Genomic DNA, 26,002 nt, shown 5'->3' with positions numbered 1-26,002 from the left:
AGGGCACTCCAAGACAGGACTGCTTTGCAAGCGGGGAACCCCTGAGAACTGTCTGTCCGGGGTGGGGGTCGGGTCCCTTTAAGCACAGCCCTCGGCTATCCTGAGGCAGCAGCTCCACACTCTAAGTCCTAATCTGATGCCCTGCCGGCACTGCTTCCGGCCATCCTTAACCTCAGTTCAGGGTCCACTCAGTGGTCCACTCAGTAGTCTAGATGCACTAGTTCGAATTAGCTTAGTTCGAATTAACTAATTCGAATTAAGTTAGTTCTAATTAGCGCTGTAGTGTAGACATACCCCACGTAGACTCTGACTATGTACTCAGCTCTTTAGCCTACTCTGAAATCCATGCTGAGCTGTCTCCAACACTATTCTTACCCATGTTATCTGCATTCAAACCACCTGGGGTAAGCTACCCCCACATATAGCTTTTGCTGTTATATGTACACAGGATCAGCCCCTGTTCCTGCCCCTGCAGTGGGAATGGCCCCGATGTCACATTCCCAGGAAAAACCCCACAGGCAGACAAAATTTAGAGCAGGCTGGAGGGTGACAATTCTGTTTCACAACAACTTTTGAGGTTTCAAAGTTTCTTTTCATTTGTGGGCTTGTGTCAAAACATCCATTTTCAGACTGAAAAGCTCAGGTTCTGCATTGGAGTCACTCTCTCTCCCTCTTCAGAAGTGACCAGAGATCCATGGTCCTCAATAAAGCTTTCAGGCAAAACCTTAGTCAAAATCAAAACATCTCTATGAGATGGTTCGAGCTGGACAAACATGGTAAATCAATGAATATATATTTTGTGGAGCATGTTCTGACCAGTTCTTCTAAAATACCAGCAAAACCCACCAGTAGTTTGACATTCCAGTGCTTCCTAGATGATTGTTCCCTCTTGTGGGAAGATTTGGGAGTGGAGGAGAGGGTAGGGGCTGGAGCCTACAAACACAACGGATCCCTAAGATGAATGAGGATAGCAAAGATGGACCTCATGGTTACCAAGGGGGTCTCAACTTCCACTTAGGCAGCACAGCTCCTTCAGGCTACCTCCCCCCATCCCTGTATCCTCTCCTGACCAATGACACATGCAAAGGAGTGAAAGGATTTTTACTGATTGTGGGAGGACAAAGATCCAGAGTAGGGAGTAAAGAGGAGTGTCAGGCAAAAAGACAGGAGGATTTACTTCTGTTGCTTTAGCTGGCAATGGATAGAAAGATGTCTAGAAGGCCGGGCCCAGCGAGTAGTGATCAATGGCTCGATGTCAGGATGGCGGTCGGTTTCTAGTGGAGTGCCCCAAGGATCGGTTCTAGGACCGGTTTTGTTCAACATCTTTATTAATGATCTGGATGAGGGGATGGATTGCACCCTCAGCTAGTTTGCGGATGACACTAAGCTGGGGGGAGAGGTAGATACGCTTAAGGGCAGAGATAGGGTCCAGAATGACTTAGACAAATTGGAGGATTGGGCCACAAGAAATCTGATGAGGTTCAACAAGGACAAGTGTAGAGTTCTGCACTTGGGATGGAAGAATCCCAAGCATTGTTACAGGCTGGGGATTGAATGGCTAAATAGCAGTTCTGCAGAAAAGGACCTGGGGATTACAGTGGATGAGAAGATGGATATGAGTTAACAGTGTGCCCTTGTAGCTAAGAAGGCTAATGGCATATTAGGTTGCATTAAGAGGAGCACTGCCAGCAGATCCAGAGATGTCATTATTCCCCTTTATTCGGCATTGGTGAGGCCACATCTGGAGTATTGTGTCCAGTTCTGGGCCCCCCACTACAAAAAGGATGAGGACGCATTGGAGAAGGTCCAGCGGAGGGCAACCAAAATTAGGGGGCTGGAGCGCATGACTTATGAGGAGAGGCTGAGGGAGTTGGGTCTGTTTAGTCTGGAGAAGCGAAGAGTGAGGGAGGATATGATAGCAGCCTTCAACTTCCTGAAGGGAGGTTCCAAAGAGGATGGAGAGAGGCTGTTCTCAGTGGTGACAGAGGGCAGAACAAGGAGCAATGGTCTCAAGTTATGGTGGGAGAGGTCCAGGTTGGATATTAGGAAAAACTATTTCACTAGGAGGGTGGTGAAGCACTGGAATGGGTTACCTAGGGAAGTAGTGGAGTCTCCATCCCTAGAGGTGTTTAAGTCCCGTCTTGACAAAGCCCTGGCCGGGTTGATTTAGATGGGATTGGTCCTGCCTAGAGCAGGGGGCTGGACTTGATGCCTTCTGATGTCTCTTCCAGTTCTATGATAAGGGGATGGTTTGAGAACATGATCTTGGTAACTAATTGACCATTCATTATCAGTGGGAAATAGGTCAATGGAGTTACTATAGAGAACTTTCTGGGTGTCTGGCTGGTGAGTCTTGCCCACATGCTCAGGGTTTAGCTGATTGCCATATTTGGAGTCGGGAAGGAATTTTCCTCCAGGGTAGATTGGCAGAGACCCTGGAGGTTTTTTGCCTTCCTCTGTAGCATGGGGCACAGATCACAGCTGGAGGATTCTCTGCATCTTGGGGCCTTCAAAGTATTTGAAGGCTTCAATATCTGAGACATAGGTGAGAGGATTATTCTGAGAGGGGTGGGTGAGATTCTGTGGCCTGCACTGTGCAGGGGGTCAGACTAGATGATCATAATGGTCCCTTCTGACCTTAAAGTCGATGGCTACGTCTACACTGGCCCCTTTTCCAAAAGGGGCATGCTAATTTTCAACTTCAGAATAGGGAAATCTGCGGGGGATTTAAATATCCCCTGCGGGATTTAAATAAAGATGTCCGCCGCTTTTTTCCGGCTTGGGGAAAAGCCGGAAAAAAGCATCTAGACTGGCCCGATCCTCCGGAATAAAGCCCTTCAAAGTAGGAATAAGAGATCCTCCGGAATAGGGCTTTATTCCGGAGGATCGGGCCAGTCTAGACGCTTTTTTCCGGCTTTTCCCCAAGCCGGAAAAAAGCGGCGGACATCTTTATTTAAATCCCGCGGGGGATATTTAAATCCCCCGCGGATTTCTCTATTCTGAAGTTGAAAATTAGCATGCCCCTTTCGGAAAAGGGGCCAGTGTAGACGTAGCCTATGAGTCTATGAGTTGGAGCCAACCATAACAGACTGTCTTACTTGAGTCATTTTATTATACAACCAGAGTAAGAGCAAAGCACCATTCTGCCCAATATCAATCAGAGCTGCCCAAAAAATAAATAGAAACACAGCACTCCAAAGAAAATGAACAAAACCCAAACAAAGCCAGAACAAAACCCAAAGCTTAAATCCTCATCAACTGAAAGCCTCAACTAAGAGCTCCTGAGCAATCAGTAATGTCTGATAGTTCCTAGATCTCACAACAAGACATCTTTACCCAACAATGACAACATAAAAAGGTAAAAACCAACAAGAGGTATGGTTAAATAAAGATGGGAAACGATTAAGAGAGAAGATAAGGAAATTCTGCAGCTTAAAGCACAAAGACCCTTTGGCATATTTACTCCACACGTTCACAATTGCCTTTCACAGCAGTTCCTATCACACACCAGGAAATCAATGCTCAGACAGACATATTGGGTAAAACAGGGACAATTGGGAAGGATTAAAGATCAATAACTACAAAAGGATTTAGAGATTCATGGCTAAAACCCAGCAAGAACACTCCCATCCACCATAAAGGAAACAAATCTTACATAGCAGACTGAAGGAAACTATCGTTAATAAAGACCTTAACTAGCATCTGCCATGAGAGATAATCAGTTCATCAACCATGTGAAAAAATAAACATGAGAGCAAACACCTTCAGGCAGAAATGCAGGAAGACGGGTATTCTATGTATATTCCTTGGGGCTGTGTCTACACTGCACCCCTTTTCCGGAAAAGGGATGCAGATTAGACACTTCAGAATTGCAAATCCACGGGGGATTTATATATCCCCCGCAGCATTTGCATTTACATGGCTGCCGCTTTTTTCCGGCTCAGGGTTTTTGCCGGAGAAAAGCGCCAGTCTAGACGCGATTTTCCGGAGAATAAGTCCTTTCCTGGAGGATCCCTTATTCCTACTTTCAAGCCTGGAAAAGGGCTTATTCTCCGGAAAATTGCGTCTAGACTGGCGCTTCTCAGTCAAAAACCCCAAGCCGGAAAAAAGCGGCAGCCATGTAAATGCAAATGCCGCGGGGGATTTGCAATTCTGAAGTGTCTAATCTGCATCCCTTTTCCAGAAAAGGGGTGCAGTGTAGACACAGCCAGAGAAAAAAAAGCTTCATTTTGCCAGCAACTCCCTTCTCAGTGTTAAGCTACACTTGAGAGCTTGTGGCTATTCAGTTATTCTGGCTAGAGCTAGTCAGGATTGAGAATGGGGTCTTCTATCTGGCCCATGTTGCAAGGGAGTGCCCTAGCCACAGGGCTACTGGCTATTTTAGGATGCCTCTCTTACTGTCTCCCTACTTTTGGAAGGTCTCAATTTCAACACGATTTCTGAAACCTTGACAGTTTTTCCTGGACAGGAAGACTGTTTCCTGACCAGTTCTAATCCTATCAACTCGAGCAGCCCCTCTGGCTGTGAGTCCTCGATGCATGTTTTCCACCACTTTCCTTCTCTGTCTTCAATTCGGATGACAGGACAACAGATAGCAACATAATGTGGGGCAGCACCCCAGCTCTTCCAGACCAACACTCTGAACTTCCATAAGGAACCATTTGATCAAAATAAAATAATCTCCCCACTTTGTACTTGCTTCCCAGGATCTCAATCTGGTTTACAATACACTAGGTACAGAAGGTGAACAATATCCTACACTCATTCCAGATAGGTGAGCTCAGAGACATTGGGTCACAGTCTCCATATCTTGCACCATTATCGTTAGTCATTTACCATTGGGCCAAGTCAGCTTTATATCCCCCTCACATAATTGCAAATGACTACACAAGATACAAGGATCAGAGCCAGAAAAGTTAGGTGACTTCCCCAAGATCATTCAGTCTATGTCTACACTACACTTTTTTGAGGCAGAGGCAATGCAAATGAAGCGCTCATTAGCATTTTCTCGTGCTTCTTTTGCATAATCTCTTCCAATCTGTTTTGTGCAAGAGATTTTTGCGTGAAGACAAGCAGTGTGGATGTGTCCGTTTTGCGCAAAAACCCCTTTTTGCACAAGATCCTTATGCAAAAATGAAAAAAATGAGAGTTAGGGTTAGGGTTAGGTAAAAATGAGGAGTAACATTAGTTCGGACTAAGGACTTTAGTCTGAACTAATGCGTCCCGGCGTGCACCTCCTGGTTCGAATCAGCTGTGATTTGAACTAGTGCACCGGTGAGATCATGTTAATGAAGGGCGGGATATTTAAATCCCCGCTTCATTAACTACTTCGGTCATCTCCATTTGCATCCCTAGTCCGAACTAGGGATTCAGTGGAGACGTACCCATGGTGAGTTTAATTGGATATTGAGTTAACTTATTAAAAATAAGGCTAAAATAATATATGCTAAGTAATCTCATCTACATAGGAAACAAAAGCAGGAGAAATATTTGCAGCTCATGGTCAAAGTTATGTGCTCAGTTAGAGGCAATAGTGGCTAATGGTAGAACCAAAGAAGTTAGGAAACTGGGATTTTATTCTGTATCACTGACAACACATGTGCTGATGGGGAAGTCACTTCATTGCTCTTTGCCCCACTTTATATGGCATTTGAAATATCAATGGGCAAGATTTTGGTCTCTTTATTTTTGGTGAGTCATATCTTACTTCACATGCAGATTCATTCAAATCAATGGGAATAAAGTACTGCTCATTGTGAATGTGAGTGGTGGATGTGCCCCAATGTTTACAATTGGTACCACACAAGTGAGTTATTTGCAAAGCACTTCAGGGTGTGTGAATGAAAGGCATAGCACAGTCAGAAGCATGTATTTTTCTTTAGACTAGAAAGGATAAGAAACCTGGGTCTTCTGATAGTTATCAGTTTGTTACCAGTGTCTTCTCACTGGAGAAGGTCCCAGCATTTAGCTGACCAGCCACCTGCATTGTAATTGCATTGCTCTGTCCCACTAACAGGAATAAATTAAGGCTGACCTGTTCCTGGTGCTCACACTTGATCCTCGCAAGTTGAAGTCTGTGTTCCTCTTGCAAGAGGTCCATTTTGCCACTGTACTGCAACTGCAACCTTGCCTCAAGGGCATGCAGCTCTTCTTGCTGTTGCCAATGAAGCTGCCTCACCTCCTCCTCAAACCTCCTCTCCAGTTCCTCCTTCTCTTTTTGTAATTTCTCACATCTTGATGTGTTGAGGGCTGTGGAGAGAAGAAAGCCCAATTGGTAAGGACTGAGACCTCACATTTTTTTCTCTGTGAGGCCAGGACCATCCTGTTGGTCTGCATTTGTACTGCATTAGCACAGAAGGTCACCACCACAATGCTATCTGTATTAAACAAGAAACGATAAAGTTGCAGTAGATACAGAAATGATTTACACACACACACACACACACACACACACACACACACACACACACACACACACACACACAGACACTTCAGCTCACAATACAGATTTAACAAGGCATTCTGCGGAGCCTTAGGGAAGGCAACTCCATTGACGTCATAGGTGTTACTCTAGCTTTCCAGTGCCATCATCTGTGTTTCTGTTTTCGGATTCTGTTTTTTATGCTTTGTCTAACAATAATTAATAGAAGTGGATTGCTATTGCTCTCTGTTGAAACACAGTTACAAATTATTCTATCTACATGAAAAACTGGAGCCTGGAAAGAAACTAAACAGCACAGACCTGATTCAGCAACAAATCACATACAAAGAAGAAGACCTTGAAGAAATAAATGCCCACTTTTTAAAGTTATTTTCGTATTAACTGGCTCGTATGTTCTATGGACCTAGAGAATATAAATGAAAGAGCAACAATTAGGCAACAAACCATGGTGGGATTTATACTCTCATGTTCCATCATTATTATTATTCCTCTGAGCTGATGGGCCACATCAGAACTGGTATAACTGGGTAGAACTCCAACACAAGTGCCAGTGAAATCAACAAACTTTAATTTGCTTAGACCAGGGCTGAATTTGCCTGTAGAAGCATAGAGGTATTGTTCCAAAGCTCTAAGTACACCAGTGGTGTGGATCATTCTTTGTCATCTTCATCCATCTGCACTATCAGAAAGTCATCCCAATCAGCTTCTAAATCTAGTTTGGATTCAAGCTGAGAAGTCACTGAAAGAGCAAGCTTGATAAATTTTTTGAGATCTCTCAAGTAGGGATGTAAAATCCCTTCTAATCAGTTAACTGGTTAATCATTAAGTTAAGAGTGTTAAGTTGTGTTGTGAATATTAAACATCAAGGCTACATCTACTCAGCTTCCCTCTACCACAAAGCCTATGCAAATGAGGCACAAATTAGCATATTGCCACACTTCATTTGCATAATTAATTAGGAGCCTTTTTTGCACAAGAGGTTTTTGTTATCTACACAGCACCTTTTTGTGCAAAAACCCCCTCTTGCACAAGAGCTGTTCTTCCTCATTTTTTCATTTTTTGTGCAAAAAGGGCTCCTAATTAATTATGCAAATGAAGCATAACAATATGCTAATCCACACTTCATTTGCATAGGCTTTTGTGAAAGAGGGAAGCTGTGTAGATGTAGCATTAAAGAGTGGTTCTGCCAGCTCCTCGTCCCACATAGCAAGGAGGTTGCCGGCTCTGCCGACTGGCTCCCGGCCCCGTGTGGCAAGGGTGCTGCTGGCTCTTTTGCCTTCCTCCTTCCTGGCTCTGTGTGGCAGCGGGGCTGCCGGGGTTGCCGCCTGCCTCCTTTCTGGCCTTATGTGGCTGGGGGGCTACGGGCTCCCTCCTGGCCCTGCACGCTGGGGGCCCTGGTGGGACTGGAGCAGCCCTCTGCACCATGCACAGAGGGCTGCTCCCAGGTGCTGGTTATCTATTACCCGGTAAACATAATCAGTTACTCGTTGACATCCCTACTCTCAAGTAGGGGAAGCCTGAAATGAGCAGGAAGTGTAAAGTTACGAAAAAAAATGAGTGAAGGAAACCAATGTGTTTTGTACTGTAGTAAATCATTTTTCTGTCGGAGATCATCTGCCATAGGCATAGCTTGTTTGAAAGAAGCAGCAGCTTCTGATAAAACTAGTTGTACCAATTAGTCACCTATCCTGCCTTCCCATTTTAGATTACCTCCCCATTTGAAATCTCAAGATTGCTGACAAGAATAATGGCATAATTTAGAATCATAGAATCATGAGTCTGAAAGGGACCATGAGAGGTTATCAAGTCCGGTCCCCTGCATTCATGGCAGGAATAAGCATTATCTAGACCCGTCTATTCAACATTGGAAGCCCCGGGGGCCCACAATGATACTCACAGCACATGCTGAGGGCTGCAACTTAAGGGAAGTTGCATATACATGCAAATATATGTGCAAATATATGCAAATAGCTTCTTTCACACTGACAGGCATGAATACAAAGATTAAGCCTTAAGCCGTGGTGCTGGACCCAAACGTGGCCAGTGTGAGCCAATCAGCACCTCTGAGGCTCTGCTCCCAAGGCTAAGTAGCCAGCACTTCCCACAATGCTCCGGAGCTCCCGGCACCTCCTCCCTGGGGTCTAGAAACATCAACATCCTGTACCCGTCTGTTCCAGCCAGCCCATCCGCTTGTGTCTTTCAGTGCTCAACCTGTCTGGGAGATGCCTCGCCGTTGTGGAGTGTATTCCCAGTGGAGGCCATGTTCAAAGGATCCCACATGTGGGCCGAGTGCTGAGCGACGCATAAACCCAAACCGCAAACAAATGTTGAGTAGTCCTGAACTAGACTATCCCTGACAGGTGTTTGTCTAACCTGCTCTTAAATATTTCCACTGATGGAGATTCTTCCATTTCCATAGGCAATTCATTTCAATGCTTGCTCTTTTCCTGTTTTAGATTCTAATCCTACCTCATTTCCACTGGCATTCACTGTGTAAAATGTCCAATCACTACCAACCTTCTTGGTGGAAATCGAAACAAAAAAGTCAGTAAGCACCTTTGCCATTTCCACATTTTTCTGTTATTACTCCACCCCTCCACACACCCTGCCCCAGCCTTGGTCTTCCTCTTTCTGTTAATATATTTGTAGAATGTTTTCTTGTTACCCTTTATGTCTCTAGCTAGTTTGAGCTCATTTTGTGCCTTTCTGATTTTGCCCCTACATACTTGTGGGTATGTCTACACTACCCCGCTAGTTCTAACTAGCGGGGGTAATGTAGTCATCCGCACTTGCAAATGAAGCCCAGGATTTGAATTTCCCGGGCTTCATTTGCATGAAGCCGGCCGGTGCCATGTTTAAATGCCGGCTAGTTCGGACTCTGTGCCGCACGGCTACACGTGGCACGGACTAGCTAGTTCGGATTAGGCTTCCTAATTTGCATGAAGCCGGCCGGTGCCATGTTTAAATGCCGGCTAGTTCGGACTCTGTGCCACGCGGCACGGAGTCCGAACTAGCCGGCATTTAAACATGGCACCGGCCGATTTCATGCAAATGAAGCCTGGGAAATTCAAATCCCGGGCTTCATTTGCAAGTGCGGATGACTACATTACCCCCGCTAGTTCGAACTAGCGGGGTAGTGTAGACATACCCTGTGTTATTTGTTTATAGTCATGCTTTGTAATTTGATCTATTTTCCACTTTTTGTAGGACTCTCCTTTTATTTTTAGATCACTGAAGATTTCCTGATTAAGCCAGGGTGGTCTCTTACCATTCTTCCGACACAGTGGGTTAATTTACCCATAGGCCCATAATAATGTCTCTTTGAAAAACTGTCAACTCTATTGAGCTGTTGTGTCCCCTCCCCCCCGAGATTTGGGCTTCCTATGGGATCTTACCTACCAACTCCCTGAGTATGCTAAGTAGGCTCCCTGAGTAGGCTGTGTTCTGGAAATCCAATGGCGGATGTTGCTGTAGCTCTCTGTAAAGCAGGCTCATATCGTTTTATAAACATGCTTGCTCTATAATTGCCATGTCATATTTACTCAGCTTATTTGCTGAAGCCAGTGGTTCCTACTTTTATCATTATTCATGCTCTTTTCTCCTCTTTGCTATGACATCAGCCTGAGCTCATTCTTTATGTAGAAGCTGCCACGGTAGAACTAGTTTGTCAAATAAGGAAAATCTACATGGTGCATGACTTTCAGCATGCGTAGCACAGATATAAATAGCACTGTAGATTGTGAGGCATGGCTTAGGTGAGCAAACACATTCCTGAACTTCATGAGTGTGTACCTGGATACATACACTACATGGCTCTCTACTCGCCCACACTGTGCCTCCCTGCCTACGCTGCTGGAGCCTTTCCCTATGACAGGGAGATGTCGGAGCCTTTCCTCCCTGCCAAGCCATTCCCTGCTGCCTCCCTCTGCCAGAGCCTTTCCCTTGCGTGTGGACACATCCTTCTTTTCTCTGACGTGTATAGCTACCCACACCCGACATGACAGCACAAGTGGTATGCAGGATAGATGTCATCTTAGTTACAGCAATGGTGGCAGATATTTTTTATTTTTACAGAGGGACTTTAAAACTCGATAAACTTTGATAACTCGAACACAGCATAATTTGGAGATTGGATAAAGTAAGACCTGACCAGGATCTTTGCCTAACTCCCCAACCAAACCATGTTTGAGGTTTGAAAAATTTCAGTTAACCTGATTTGAATCTCCCTGCCCCGGCTTTTCCATGCACCTCTGCAGCTCTTGGTCTGGCTGGGCCCATAAGCATAAGTACTGAAGCATCAGGATAAAAGGCTTTTGTGTGGGATTGCCAGTCCATCTGGAAGCAGAAAATACTGGTAAGCTTAAGAGAAAGCCTGTTTTCAATGTATTCAGTCCAATATTAAAGATCCTATCCTGTTTATTTTATATATTCTAGAAATGCCCTCATCATTCATAGAGTCATAGAAATGTAGGGCTGAACTGGACCTCAAAAAGTCATCAATCCAGCCCCTTGCAAGGAGGCACAAAGTAAACCTAGACCATCCCCAACAAGTTTGTCTCTAATTTGCTCTTAAAAACGTGCAATGTTGAGGATTCCACAACCTCTCCTCATTCCTTCCTGCAGAAAAACCATGGGAAGGGGAAAGTGACCCAGATATATGTCTGTACTTCTCAAATTCCTGAGGCCTAGTCTTTCTGGTGGCATAGAAATTGCAGGGAGGTCTGGAGATGTAATTCAGTTCCCAGCGACACCCTTAGGAAACTTTCTACTAACTTTAGTAGGGCCCAAATGCACTGATATTCTAAGATTCAAGGATCTTGAAGCAGCTACACAGGTGATCTATCCCTTTAGTGGGGCAGCTGCCTGTCTATGGCTGGAAGATATTAAAGCAGGCTGGAGGGAGTCTGTGCAAAGCTCCAGCCAATCAGTGGGAAGCTTGTAAGAAGCCAATAAAAGGGTGGCTTGCTGGAGTGGCCCTGTTATAATCAGCTACTCAGCAGAGCAGAGGGCAGTTGGATCCTGGCTGGTGAAAGAGAAGGACTCATTCCCTAGAAGAAGCAACTTGGACAGAGTGGTGCTAGGGAGGCTCAGGGGAGCAGGAGAGAGGCTCCAGCCTGACACCTGCCAGGCTGTAGGCCTTGATACAGGGGCCAGGAAGATGCAGGGATCATGGGGAAATGGCCCAGGGAACACAGGCAGCTAAGGCAGAGGGAAAATGGGCAGGACAGGGCTCCTGCCAGAGGGTCCCTGAGCTAGGACCCATGATAGTGGGCAGGCCTGGGTCCCCATATCCTCCTTACACCACACAGACTGTACAGACTGTGGCTTGCCCTGGAGGCAAAGAGGCTAGATTTTGGGGCTGCAGTTGGCCACAGTGGCAGGTGAGACTGAGGACTGTTGATATCCCTGGAAGTGGGTGTGAAAGAGACTGAAATAGAGGGCACTGCCGGAAGAAGATGCTGTAGCCCCGAGAGTGATGTGGGACCAAAGAGAGACAATGGCTGAGACACTGGCCAAGAGAGCTAATTCTCACAGTGACCAGCATTAGGCAACATGGCAGCAAGTTGAACCCTGTTAGAATCCCTCTGAGCTCCTCCATCAGATTCTCCTCTTCCAGGCACCATGGCTGATCAGGAGCCAGGCTGCCATGCCTGCCACCTGTACGTAAGCCCTGGAACCCTTTTGAGGGGCTGACAGCATAGAATGGAACCTGTGGAAGTTAGCGATCTCAGCGTCACTCCAGAAGAATTTGCCAACAGGTTTCCTGGAGGAATGGTGCTGTGTCCAGCTGTTGATCCCACAGTGCCACTACCTTCACTCAGCCATGCCCCTATCAAACTCCAAGGCCCTGACGATGGGTTTTTGCATGATGAGGCTTCACAAGACTGAGGGGAGCAGGTTGGTGCTGTTACTCCTGACATGTTTCCCTCCATGTGATAGTTTTGAGAGAACTGAAAAGGAGTTTGTCCTTCTCATGTCTTCTGCACCCTACCAGGAGAAGGAAAAGCCAATAATTCTGCAAGATCACCATACACAAAGTATGAAGTCCTATTACATGCCTTGATGCAGAATATCAACAATTGGTATGGACATTAGATGAAGTTCCTTTTCTCTTGTGGTTTTGTGTTATAATTTTAAATGCTCTTTTTTGGTTGTGTGACTATATAGAGCTAACTTTGGCATTAGCTTTCACTGCTGTGTAAAACCATCAAAGAGCCAAAGTACAATGAGCTCAAGCTTCAATCTCTGTATTCATTATAATTGAAACCTACTCAAGCTTCATATTGGAACTATAATGAAACCTATCTTTCAGCAACCTCTTTAATGAGACTGCACAACACACAGGACTAGGCAACGAAATGGCACTTTTTGAACTAGAAGACAGTAACGCTAAAACACAAGCCATAAGCCAACACAATAAAAAGGAAGCAAAATTCCTCAAACACAAAGCCATTGCAGAGGTCTGGATAGGAAGCCCACTAATTTTGCTAATAATGGATCTTGCTATCCGATGGTGAGTCATTGAAATTGTGATACTGAGCTTCTGCTTTATTAACATAAAGAAACTGCAGCACACATCCAGTAGCAATGTGAAATAAATGCCTGCAATCTCAGATCTTCACTATGGCAGATTAGGTTAGACAGATGGACAGATTACAACAGGTAAGATGAGAATTTCAATTAGGAATTCCTTTCTGCCCTTTAGAAGATCCACAGCCATAACTTCAAAATATTGTTGGATCATTGTGTGCATTAGGAGCAATAGATCAGAGACAATACTCATGCAATTTGATCTTTCTGGATCTATGCTTGAGCATTATCAGATCAAAACTCCTTTTAAATACGATACATATCGAATGCATTTATAATCCTTCTGTACAGGGACTCACGCACTCACGAGTGCCCCTTTGTGGCCAAGGGCATGTGTCCACGAGCTCCTCCACTCCAGCTGGCTCTGGGAGCAGAGGTATCCCAGATGGCCTTTCTGGTCAGTCACCTGGTACCAGGCTTCTTCTTGCCCCCTTTTTTGTAGTTGTTGGGAGGGGACCCAGGCCCACCCACTCCTCTGGGTCCCGGCTCTGGGACCCTATAAGTAGCAGTTGCCCGCTAAGTGTCCCTGCTGTCCACTGCTACCTCGCTCACTGCGCCACTTCCCAAAGAAGCTGCTCCATCCAGCCTTCTCACTCAGGACTCTGAGGTCAAGTTCTCACAGCACCCTGTCCACGGCTCTGCAATTTGCCATAGCTTCCCATGGCTGGTCTACAGCCACTGGACCTGGGCTTCAGCCAGGTCTGAAATCCAGCTCACGCTTGCAGCTGTCTAAGTGCCATTGTCTTCTCAGCCAGTCCCTGGGTCTGACAGTGTTGAGCTCCAGTGAGGAGCCGCTAGGCCCTGGCCCAGCAGCTTCTTTATACCAGCAGCCACTCTAGCTCGCCTGGAGGACCTGTCTTCTGCTCTTTTCCCTGGGGTGGGGTGTGGCAAGTTCACCAGCCTCCAGTAGGGGGCTTCAGGCCTAGTCTACCCCGTCACACCTTCCTATGGTCTCATACTTCTGCATTTTCCTTGTTGTCACATCTTGGCCAAGGCACATCATTTCCAGACAATGAAAACAGATTCTTCATTAACATGCAGTGGAAATAATGGACTAGCAGTATTTGAAGTTCACCTGAGAGTGAACTGATGCATTGTTTAAAAAGGGCCATCTGTATGGTGATTTGGTAGGGCTTGGGGCATGTGACGAAGAGAAAACTGCAGAGGACACAAATAGTCCTCACCTTCCCTTCCCTGTCTCTCTCAGCAGACTCCAGACACCATCCTACTGTCTGAACACAAGCCCATTAGAGAACACAGTGACTGCTCTTTTTTTCTGCCCTACAGGAGCTGATTAACCTTGAGAGATAGAGCAGAGGCAGGCTCACCAATGGGGGAGGGTAAAGGGGGCAATTGCCCTGGGGTCCAGCAATTCAGAGGGGCCCACTATCGCTACTACTGTGGCAGCGACAGCAGCTGAAGCCCCAGGCCCTTTAAATTGCTTCTGGAATACTGCGCCACATTCTCTGAGTGGCTCTAAGGGCCGGGGGTGGGAGGAAGGGCAGCATAGTGAACTCTGGGTGGCTGCCTGCCCTGCCCCTTCCACTCAAGGCCCCACCCCTTCTGCATGTACAGAGCTGCCAGGGGCCCACAGAGGCTCTCAGCACCCCCGATCAGAGGGTAGTGTGAGGACATATTCTCTTTTATCTCCTTTGCACTGGTTACCAGAGCTTTCTGGTTAGGGAGGGAAGCACCCACTTGGCATCCACACAAGGGATGGTGGAGCAGCTGCAGCACGTGCTCTCTGGGAGTTTCCTGGAAGAATTCTAGCTTAAAAGTAGTCCTGGGGCCCTGGCGCAGCATGGCCATGGCATCAAACTCACAATGGGGCCCTACATATACTTAATGAAATGAAAACATCAACAATCAATGATTTATGGCCAGAATGGCCTGCTTTATGGATTGGTCTGTTAATCCATATTTAATAGTCAATTTTGCACAGTGAATGGCCTAGCCCTCACTTTTGGAAACATCCGTGTGCTTCATTTATAGAACAATGCTTCCGCAGAATGCACAAAGCCCAGTGCACATGGTGCAATGGCACAAGGACAATGAGAGGATGAAAGCTTGTTTACTAGCTAACAAACAGCAAGTCCTCATGTGCCAAAACGAGTGCAAAACTTAAACTTAGCAGCTCCTGGAAACAGCAACAGTCACTAACATGGCAACAAAGTAAAGTCTACATCCCATCAAGAGGGTATCAGGTTGGATTCTCCCTCCTCCCCATGGCTATTTCATTTGTGTGTTCCCACCCAGAGGGGACTTTGATATAAAATGACATTTACTAGGATGACAGCCCATTCCAAGTTAAATCACAATCATTGACATCACTACCACAGCTTTCCTAGCACCAAGTTGATGGTATTTCCCTTTGCGAGTGACCTGTGGACAACTGTGTGCCACAGACTATCAAAATGTATTTCAGGCTCGGGTCACAATGCAAGGAAAAGCTAAATGTCACCAAGAGAATGTCACTCCCACACCTCTCACATGAGACTAAACCGAGCACGGGTCAAGCTTGGTTGGCCATACATATTTTTATATTCAGCATTTATATTCAAGGGGATTGCTAGACGGTGTGCTGGTGCCAGTGTAACTTCTCACAAAGTTGATCTGGTTGCAGGATTATTGTAACTGTGTTGATTGGGAAATAGAGTATTTGAGAGACAAAAACACCCCGAGAGACCCTGATCCTATATGAAAAAATACCCCAATCTCCAACAGTTTCCCACCCTTGTTGTCACCTACAACATCACACTGGAACCCATACAAGCTGCCATTAAATAACTGCCACCCATACTTGATGGGAATCACATCCTGAAAGAAGCCTTTCCCAACCCTCCTCTTTCGGCCTTAAAATAATGCCCTCAACCTCTCCAAATGCATCATCAGAAGCAAGCTCTCCACTGACCAAAGCACACCACCTCAAAGCAGCACCCGCTTCTGACAGAACAACAGATGCAAAGCCTGTGAATATATCCTCACTGTTTTGATGATTAACACCCCCTCTCACAACACACCTTTCAACATCCATGGGTCCAGCATATGTCTGCCATAACATGCAGTGTAACTCATCCAGTAAATTCAATGTCCCAATAACAAGTATATGGGTGAAACCCATCACTACGCTCTCGCCTGAACTCACACAGGAAAATGATAAACAACAAAAACATCATATTATCTCTGAACAAACATTTTTACAAAGCAATTACTCTCTAGATGACCTCTCAATCCTCATTCTCAAAAGAAACCTGCATAACACCTTCCAAAGAAGAGCCAAAGAGCTTAAATTCATAACTTTGCTAAACACTAAAAATCCTGGTTTTAAAAAACAGACCCTGGATTTATTACAACAATCTACAACCCACTAACCCCCCACAATTTTTTGTCCTATGATGGCAGAGATGCTAACTGTAGCCCTTTGAATGGTCCCTTGAAACATGCATTAGCTACTTAAACTAAACTATCTGTTTCACCTTGTGTGTAGCAGTGACTTCTAAATACCTTTCCCAGAGCTGGAGAAGAGCTCTGTGTAGCTCGAAAGCGTGCCTCTCTCACCAGAAGAAGTCGATCCAGTATAAGATATTACCTCACTCATCTTGTTTCTCTCAGTTTATCTCTTTGTGATCAGCAGGTTGGGTTTACAGGCACTGTTCAGAGATTATGATTAACACATCTTTATATTATATATGGACTCTCTTTTTCTTAACTTTTTTCTGACTGGACATTGTAGATAAACAGACAAATCCTTCAGGCCTTATTCAGAGTAGACTTCCTCAGCTTTTGATGGGACTTTTGTGAAATAAGAACTGCACAATTTGTCCCATAGACATATATAGCAGTAGTATGTACAAATGCTTTTAAACACCCATGGCTACGTCTACACTGGCCCCTTTTCCGGAAGGGGCATGTTAATTTCAGAAGCCGTAATAGGGAAATCCGCGGGGGATTTAAATATCCCCCGCGGCATTTAAATAAAAATGTCCGCCGCTTTTTTCCGGCTTTTAAAAAAGCCGGAAAAGAGCATCTACACTGGCCCCGATCCTCCGGAAAAAAAGCCCTTTTCCGGAGGATCTTATTCCTACTTCAAAGTAGATCCAACAGAGTGTGGAATGGCCTCATCTTCCATTGATCTGAAGGAGAACTAAGGATATTCGATACCTTCCAAGATAAGGCCTTTTTTCAGCTTCAGTGGCTTCCCAACTGAAAAGTGAATACGTTTAACATTTATGAACACCAGCTTTTAATTCTGGCACCTACTGCATATAATGTATTAAGAGCACTAGGATTTCTATTATAACGAATGGGTAAATCTTGATTTTATAAAATATGTAACCCACGCATCTTCTGGGTATGGTGTACTGTCCCATCTAGTGGCACTGAGACCACTTAGGGTATGTCTACACTACAGCATTATTTCGAAATATCTTATTTTGAAATAGTTAATTCAAAATAAGTTATTTTGAAATAACGCATCTACACACAAAATGCATTTTGAAATAGCGTTTGGCTATTTCAAAATAGCGAGTCCACACTGAGTGGACGCTGAATCGCATTTAAGGCCAGCTGGAACCAGGTCCAGCAGGGCATCAGGTCAGGATTTACTTTGTGTGGGTGCTGCTTGAGGCTATCTGAGGCCTGTGCTTAAAGGGACCCTCCCCCCCCCGGACAACCAGTTCTCAGGTTTCCCAGCTTGCTTGCAAACCTCGCTGAGGGACAGCAAAGCATTTTGTCTCTGCGTGCTCTGGTTGCCCTCACTCAGGACATCAGAGCACTCTGCAAAATGGAGCCAGAGCTGCCCCTGGGCACTCTGATGCTTCTCGTGGATGCGTTGCTGCGAGCCTGGCTGCATATTCTGCAGGCTGCCATCCAGGAGGTCCATCAGGGGGCTGTCAGTATCCAGGAGGCCCTGTGGGAGAGCTTCCACCCTGAGGAGCACTAAGAGCCTCCCTGGTCTGCCCCACAGGGGGCTTGTGCCTCATTTCTCCCTCACATTCTTCCACTTCCCCTCCCCCCCAGCCTCCCTTCCTCATATGAAATAATATACACGTTTTTTCATAAACACAAACTGTCTTTATTTAACAAAACTGGAGGGGGGAATGAAACTCTGGTGAGACTGGGGAAAGAAGGCAGGAGAGGGGAGAAGAGAGGGTGGGAGAGGGGAGGGGGAAACCCGAGAGGAGTGAGCTGGAAGGGGGAAAAAGGGGGAGAGGAAGCTCAGGGTTGTGGATCTCAACAGACCAACTTGATTTTCATGCACACCTGCTCCTGGGTTCGCATGTGGCCTTTGGTGGCCAGGCTGGCAGCTAGACTGCCATAGATGGCCATGTTCCCCCGTCTAGTGCGGAGATCATGGACGTTGGGGGCATCTCCACCCTGGACCAGGAAGGCGCCCGCCTTCTCCAGGCACTGGTAGGCTCCTGGGAGCTGGCAGACTGCTCCTGGTGAGCGGTAGAGGGCTGGCTGCCAGTGGCTTGCTGGCTCATGTTTTGGGGCCACTGGGTCAGGGGCAGTGAATGCTGGCTCTGGGCTGGCAGGCTTGGAGCTGGCACAGGCACTGTGGCCAGAGTCTACCCCTTTAAGGGCTCTGGGAAGGGAGGAGGGAGAGAAGTGTTCTTAGTTGAGGCTGGAGGCCCCCTATTTCAAAATAAGTGTCTACACAGCACTTATTTTGAAATAGCTATTTCGAATTTGGCGTTATTTCTCATGGAATGAGGTTTACCAAATTCGAAATAAGCGCTCTGCTATTTCAATGTAATTTTGAAATAGCGGTTTTGCTGTGTAGATGCTAGGAAAGTTATTTCGAAATAAGGGCTGTTATTTCGAAATAACGTTGCTGTGTGACATACCCTTACAGAGAGAGATTAATGAGTCTGCTCTATAGCTTTAGGCCTAGTCTACACTAGACCAGGCAGGTTGGCTTAAGGTATGCCATCCAGCTACACAAAACGTGTAGCTGGTTTTGGCTTACGTTAAGTCGAGCCTCTGCAGTGTCTACACTGTGGGAGGCCAGTGGGAGCACACGCTCTTGTTGGCTTCCCTTACTCCTCACAGAATGAGGAGTACAGGACACTGAGGTGGCTGCCCTCAGCATTCAATTTGGAGGTCTACACTAGATCTGCTAAATCAAATGATAGAAGATTGACCTCCAGAGGGTTGATCTTCTCCACAGTGTAGACAAGCCTTTAGCTAATAGCTGGATTTTAGCTCATGAGGGTCATGCACTAAGCTCCAGAGGTCCCAGGTTTGATTCTGGTCTGACGACAGAGGTCTGCCAGCGTTACAATAACACAAATCCCTCAGTATTGTCTATAGTGCTGGATATCCATGCATTCGCAAGGCTTGTCTCCACTATGCTGGGGATCGACACTGCAGTAATTGAGCCACTGGCCATCGATTTATTGTGTCTGTTTAGATGCAATAAATCAAATGCTAGTACTCCAATAGGATGAGAAGAGCAGTTGGAGTCGACGGGAAAGCAGCCCCTGCTGACCTTACCACACATAAGATGCCATGGTAAGTTCATCACTGGAGCCATCCTTTCAGAGGGGAAGGGGAGTATACAGCAGAGATGAAAACAGAGATAAAAGTGATCATGTCAATGTGCTCTCAGCCCCTGCCAGACCATTCTGTGGGGATGGAGCAGCAAAGCACTATTGGTCTGAACATTCATACATCGGCCATAGGGCTTGGTGATGCAAATCCCTTTGAGGCGCAAAGCAAAGTGCTCATGTTATTGAGCTCCTGTACAAGTGGCAGAAAAGGGTGGTGTAAGGGTTTTTCAATGTGGAATAAGACACATAAAGTTAAGTCCAAGGCAAAAATCCTCTGCATTGGGTGAGTGTCTCCTAGCCTGGCATGCCTGCTATGTGGCACTCCAGAGTATGAGTGAAAAAAGAATCAGGTGTGTGGGAGGGAGGGAGGAAGAGGGAAGCGGGTTCACAGGATGACAGGGTCTTGGGAGACCTGGTTTAATCAGAAGCTTGAACAAGTAAATAGTCACACTTCATATTAAGGTTCTATTTATACAGGGCGAATAAATGGTTATGGTATGTTATAAGCCTGCTGGGGTATGTGTCATCGATGATTATATGCCATTGTTCTAAGCAATCGGTTAACCTATGGGACTTTATAATAATTGATGTAAAACATTTACTGAACTTTGATTAACTTTGTAATGATCATTTTAAAATGGACCCTTCGTATCAGCAGCAACCAAGTTATTGTGGCTCTTAGCAACCGGTTCCCCTCTTTGGCCTTAATCTTGCTATTAGGCAGGAGCAGAAAGCTGTACAGCCGTGCTTTCATTGATACGCTTTCAGCTGTCCCTGCTCCCTCCCGCTCCCCTCATCCATTTTTGCTCTGAGTTAAACACAACACACCCCACCAATCCTGGGAAGATTCAAGTGCAAAGGATCCAGCCTGGTGTCTGAGCCGTGTGTAGGGCTATTTTTCTCTCACCAGAGGGCAATGTGCTAATGGTCACTCACTGCCTTTCCTATCAACTTTCAGAATGGAACAAAACAGGGAAATGTGCTCACCCGCATGCACACAGAACCAGTGGGATGACTGGCAACAGTTGAGTCAGTCCCCACCTTTCCAGGTCCAGAGAGATTATAACCAATTCCAGTTTACTAAGTGTTAGATTTTATTGCAGACTGGTTTTGGATCCCGACTTTGGTACTTTTTTGTATGTAACAGAAATGAAGTACAGATTGAATCATTCTAGTCTGGCACTCTCTGAAGCAGCAACATCCATGGTCCAACATGATATTAGTTAGCCAGATGTCCATTTATTATTTGTGTGAACAATTTTCCCATGGTCCCTGTGACAGGGCGAGGCAGCCCCGCACTGAACTTGCAGGGCCCAGCCAGGGTTACCTGGCTGCAGAGGCCCCTCCCCCACAGCCCTACTGAGCATGCCTGGGCTGTAGCTGCGCTATAAAGGCCTGGGGAAGGACTCAGTCTGGGGAGACAGCTGGAGGAGAAGGACTGGTGCAGGGAGCTTCCACTCAGCTGTTGCCGGGGACTCCAGGGACGTGGAGGCGAGTTGATGCAATCCAGGGACTGCCTGCCGAGGGGATGCTGGCACGGAGCTCGCAGCAAGCTGGGCAAGTACAGGGGAAGGAACCCAGGGAACCAGGTAGGAAGTGGCCCAGGGAAGGAGCAGGAGCTGCCTTTCCCACCCAGAGAACCTTGGCGTGTTTTGGCCGGATTGCCCTGCTGAGGGAGTGACCAGTCACCTGGTTGCTCACAGGGCCCTGGGCTGGGACCTGGTGGAGTAGGGTGGGCCCGGGTCCCCCTACCTGGGGTGTGTCCCCGCTACAACCCTGAACTACATTATGAACTCAGGCCGGAGGGCCTTGGCCTTGCTTAAAGGGCCAGCTACAAACTGTGTTGTGACTGTGTTGTGGACTCAGGCCGGAGGGCTTTTGCCTTGCTTAAAGGGCCAGCTATAAACTGCATTGTGGACTTGGGCCCTGGGACCTTGGACTTAAGAGGGTAGGAGGGAGGGGCCTGCCACAGACCCATAAAGTTTGTTTACAGCCACCTGTGATTACAGGCTCTCGGTGTTCTGTGCTGTTATTTAGCTCTAATTTACACCTGAATGTCTTCTAAGAGTCCAGTTAGCAGTAAAAGTGCTGGTAATGCTGCGAAACAATATTGACCTCTAGTGGTTTGGCAAATTCTCTGGATTGATAGCAGCCAGGTGCTGGACTATATGTAAGGGGACTGTTACCCCTTACTAAAACTCTGTGGGAGCTTTTGGTTTGCCAGCTCACAGTATCTGAAGGGGAAGAGTTCATGAGAATGACTGACCCAAAAGACAATGGAAAACAGCCAACACTCCATCTCAGCCTGATTGACAGGTTGGACAGGCCAGTGAGGACAGTGAGAGGCCAGGCCCCGTCCTCCCTGTGAGCTGGGATTGTTCTGGCTCTGTGTCTGAGAAAACAGGGAGCTGAAAGAGCAGAACAAGCTGTGTGCAGAAGAGGACCTGCAAAGACAGAAAGCTGAGAGAGGAGTACAAGAAGAAGTCCTGCAGCGACAGAACCAGACACAGACAGGCCAAGCAGTGCAGACCCTGTGTTGAGCAGCAGACCGGCAGTGCTCAGAAAGCCAAAAGGAACAGAGAAACAACACAAGGAGCTGGAACTGGCCAAGCAGCACAGCCTGCAGCTGGATGTGGTGAGCTACTGGGACCTGCAAAGTGTGGGGAAAGGCTCTGGACTGGGAGAGGGGTCTGGCCACTTAGAGACTGAGGCTGTGTGGTCACTGCCAGTGCAAGTGTGTCCAGCCTGCAGCCCCTTGCAGCACATCCAGGGCTTCTAAGGAAGAGACTGTGAACTGTCCTTACACTCTGCAGACTGCTGTGTTGATGTCCCTGTGCTACAGAGCAGGGCTGTGTGTTCCCATTTAACCATTCTCATTGTTTCTTATTCTATTATCTTTAATCAGTTGATGTTTAATAAATTGTATTTGCTTTGAACCTTATGAAGTGGTCACTGGGCCAAGAAGGCCTGCAGTGTAAAGAGAGCACCTCGGAGTGGGGACACCCTAACTCCTGCCCCAGTGACTACAAGGTCAGGGATTAAGCCCCAGGAAACCTGGGCCCAGCCTTGTTGGGGTTTCGAGGGCTCTGCTACTCAGGAGAGTGAAGGGGGAGCCCTCAGGATCAGGGAGCCGTGGGGTAAAGGAAGTGGGAGCGGGGACTCAGATCCTTTCGCTGGTTCATTTCACCGGGGTGGTATAGAAGCCAGGAAAGTTCCCCACAAGAGCGGGATCATTCCCCCGCTTACATATAGAGGTCCAACCTGTACATGTAAACTCACACAAGCAAGGCAATTAATTCTTTGCTAACAGTTTACTGCCACATCTGAAGGCTTTCTGAGTTGGGTGTTATATACAGATGCTGAAGAACAGAGGATACAATTTATAGATCACCATCTGTGAATAGTAAAGATGAGGCATGATTAGCTCCCAGTGTGCATGATTATGAACCTTTCTCCACAACAACAAAGAAATAAAATTATTGTTCCCTTCAAGGCCACAAAAATTCACCACTGGATTTAGGAAGATATTCCATTACAGCTATTCACGTTTCCTTGTACCATGTAACAAGGAATAACTGCTTTTGTTACATGTGAGAGAGGACATTTTTCACATTGTTAGTTTCTGATGTCTACTTACCAACTTCATCCCTGATGTTTGCAAGCTCGATTGACAGCTCCTTTTCTTTCACAAGGGCACTTTCATTCTGTTAAAAAAATAAAAATGTATGTATAGTCCCTTGATTTATCCTAGATAAGCACTTTCATGTGTTTATTTACTAAGACAGATTATGTAAATTCTTCAGGTCTGTTTTGTAATTATTTCAAATTAATTCTCTTTAAATCCAGCTACGGAATCCAGCACTGACACAATCATGTTTCACAGAAGATCCCACGAACACAAACACAATGTTTGTTCATGTCAGTGTTCTAGTTTGTGTGGATGGCACATGCAAAATGTTATGAATGATATTAATACACACAAGCACGTTTGTGTTCCTGTATCTACAATACAATGCACTACAGCTAGATCTAGATACAGCAATATACACATGCACATAAGTACTATTGTGCATGTTAATATATTTACATCATTCTGTAGATAGTATGCATACAGTATAAACACACAAATACCAGTAAGAATCTGACTTTCTGTTCTGCATTTCCAGCTTTATGTATGGACATATTACATGTTAATTAGATCAGAAGAAAAAAGGCCACCTCAGAAAAGAACCACCCTGAATTGGTTGATATATAATAAAGAATTAAGACAGACAGTTAGCCAGAAGAATATAAAACATATTTATATTCACTAAGAAGTCTCTACTAAAGAGCAAGAATCTGGATAGCAGGTATTTCAGAAGAGCTGAATGAATCATTAAAAAAAGCTGTAGGGAAATCCACAGGAGAGTGATTTAGTACAAGAGAGTCCCGAGTAACAGCACGAGCATAAAGCCACTTTTAAATTGGAATGTATTCTGTGATACATTAGGGAGGAGACAAAGGAACGTATCCTGCTGGGAACGTCACCAATGATTAAAAAAATGAAATCAAGCTACTATAAATATGCTTCCAGTACGGAAAGAACATGAGTCTTTAAAAGGCCTAACCGAAAAATCATATTCAAGGCAACATGCAAAGTAGCAGCACATTCAAAGGAAAGGAATCCCAGCCAGTAAACTGGTCAGCACTACACTGGGCACTTTAAGGACCAGTTGAGCAGCAAGCACTATAAAACATAAGGCAGAAAGCTGGTGAATTCTGTAGCCTGTTTTTTATTTCCCTAAATGCCAACAGTTATTTTAATAAAAAATATTAATAGAAATAAATACAAAAAATTAAAAAGATAAAATTAAGAACTAGAGAATTTTTGTAATAAAAAGGGCTAAAATTGTAATAAAAAACAGAATAAAAGAATTCCCCTCCAGTCTGTGTTGATTCTTCTTTCGTCTACAGTAAGCTTTGCCTCCCCAGCCTTCCTGCACTCCTGTGTTCTTCTTTCACGCCGCCTCCATAAAAGGCACGTCTCAGCAAGCCTCTTGTACCTGCTACTTGTCTCTATGACACAACATCATTTTACTGGTATTAGGCTATCTTGGACGAACTGTAGCAGACATTTTGAGGGAAAAAAGGAAATATATATTGTTCTAAAATCTAGGCCATATTTCAGAGTTGTAACTATAGACACATGCACACACATGGATCATTTACAGTCTTAGAAAAGAGCTAGAAATAATTTTAAATGCACTATTTTATGGTTGAGAGCTGACTGTAGACGGGGTGATTTTGCAACCCCCTGTCAAAGCCACAGTCCCTAAGAAACCCAGGGCCTGATTTCCGTTCAAATTTAAGCCACTTTATACCACTCTGGCAAAATGGAGAGGCCTTCAAATGGGAATTATTTATATTTACACCCACTGAAAGGTCCTTTTTACTTGATTACAGCATTGTAAAATGGCCTCAACTTAAATAAATCAGCTGGTTTAAACACTTAGTAAATGTGGAGGCGATGTCACAAAATATCCAGTACAAACAATCAACAAGAATTGGAGGAGCCACTGATCAGAATATACAATATCTCCGCTGCAAATATGTTCCAACCATTCATCAATGAGTATGATACTGTCTCAGCCCACCCCGACCTGTCTGTCCATTGCTGCCAGACTATCCATTACCACCCACTTTGGTTTCCAATCAGCACTTCCACACACTGATCAGTGTATGTTCCAAGCCAACCTTACTCTTCTCTTCTAGTTCATTCTTCATTTTTTGGGTTGGGAACCAGCAACAGTAAGTAGACATTGGGTTCATCCATATAAAAACCAGAGTGCCCCAAGAACCCCGTGCTGTCATTAATAGCCCAATTTATTTATTGGTCACAGATTTCTGACTGCCTTTCTGGATCTTGTGTTGCTGTTTGCTGGGATGAGATGAGAAGATTAAATGCAGTGCCAAATTTTAAAATCTCATTTTGAAAGTTTTGTTTCTTAGAAACATACCACCTACGTTCAATGTTTCAATTTTTTATAAACATCCTTGAGAAGTAGTCTTTATTTCAGAACCTTTGATGGTTACAGATCGTCTTTGGTTTCTCTCTCTGACAGAGCAGATAGGTATGCCACTGACTAATCTTCATAACAACCAAGAATCTCCTGAATGTGCAGTGAACTCACAAATCTGACATGATCTATTATCTTAATTTGCTTTGTCAGTGTTACATTATATGTTTGGACTGTAGATATTTGTGAGACCAGTGTAAATATTACACTAATATGAAATGAAAAAGCCTCTCTTCATCTTCATCAACACGACACAGAACCAGTATTTCATTCCTGGTAAATAAAGCCAGCCAATCAGGGATTCTAGCACCAGTTAAACAAAACACGACTGCAAAGTCAAACCGAATCCAGCAAGAAAA

General features: G+C 45.4%; 1 protein-coding gene across 1 annotated transcript in view; it reads right to left on the bottom strand.

Moving 5' to 3' along the window:
* The window catches only part of MTUS2 (microtubule associated scaffold protein 2), a 479,820-nt gene that overhangs the window by 30,285 nt on the left and 423,533 nt on the right, over positions 1-26,002 (bottom strand). The window contains exons 8-9 of the mRNA XM_075919208.2: positions 23,225-23,291; positions 6,035-6,249 (exon numbers count right to left, since the gene is read on the bottom strand). Of these exons, the coding sequence (XP_075775323.2) occupies positions 6,035-6,249; positions 23,225-23,291 (282 nt within the window). The remainder of the gene's footprint in view (positions 1-6,034; positions 6,250-23,224; positions 23,292-26,002) is intronic.

This window comes from Pelodiscus sinensis, chromosome 1 (genome assembly GCF_052426305.1).
Source record: "Pelodiscus sinensis isolate ZL-2025 chromosome 1, ASM5242630v1, whole genome shotgun sequence".
NCBI classification, from domain to species: domain Eukaryota; kingdom Metazoa; phylum Chordata; order Testudines; family Trionychidae; genus Pelodiscus; species Pelodiscus sinensis.
The sequence above is the reverse complement of the archived record's forward strand: the minus strand, read 5'-3'. Positions and strand labels throughout refer to the sequence as shown.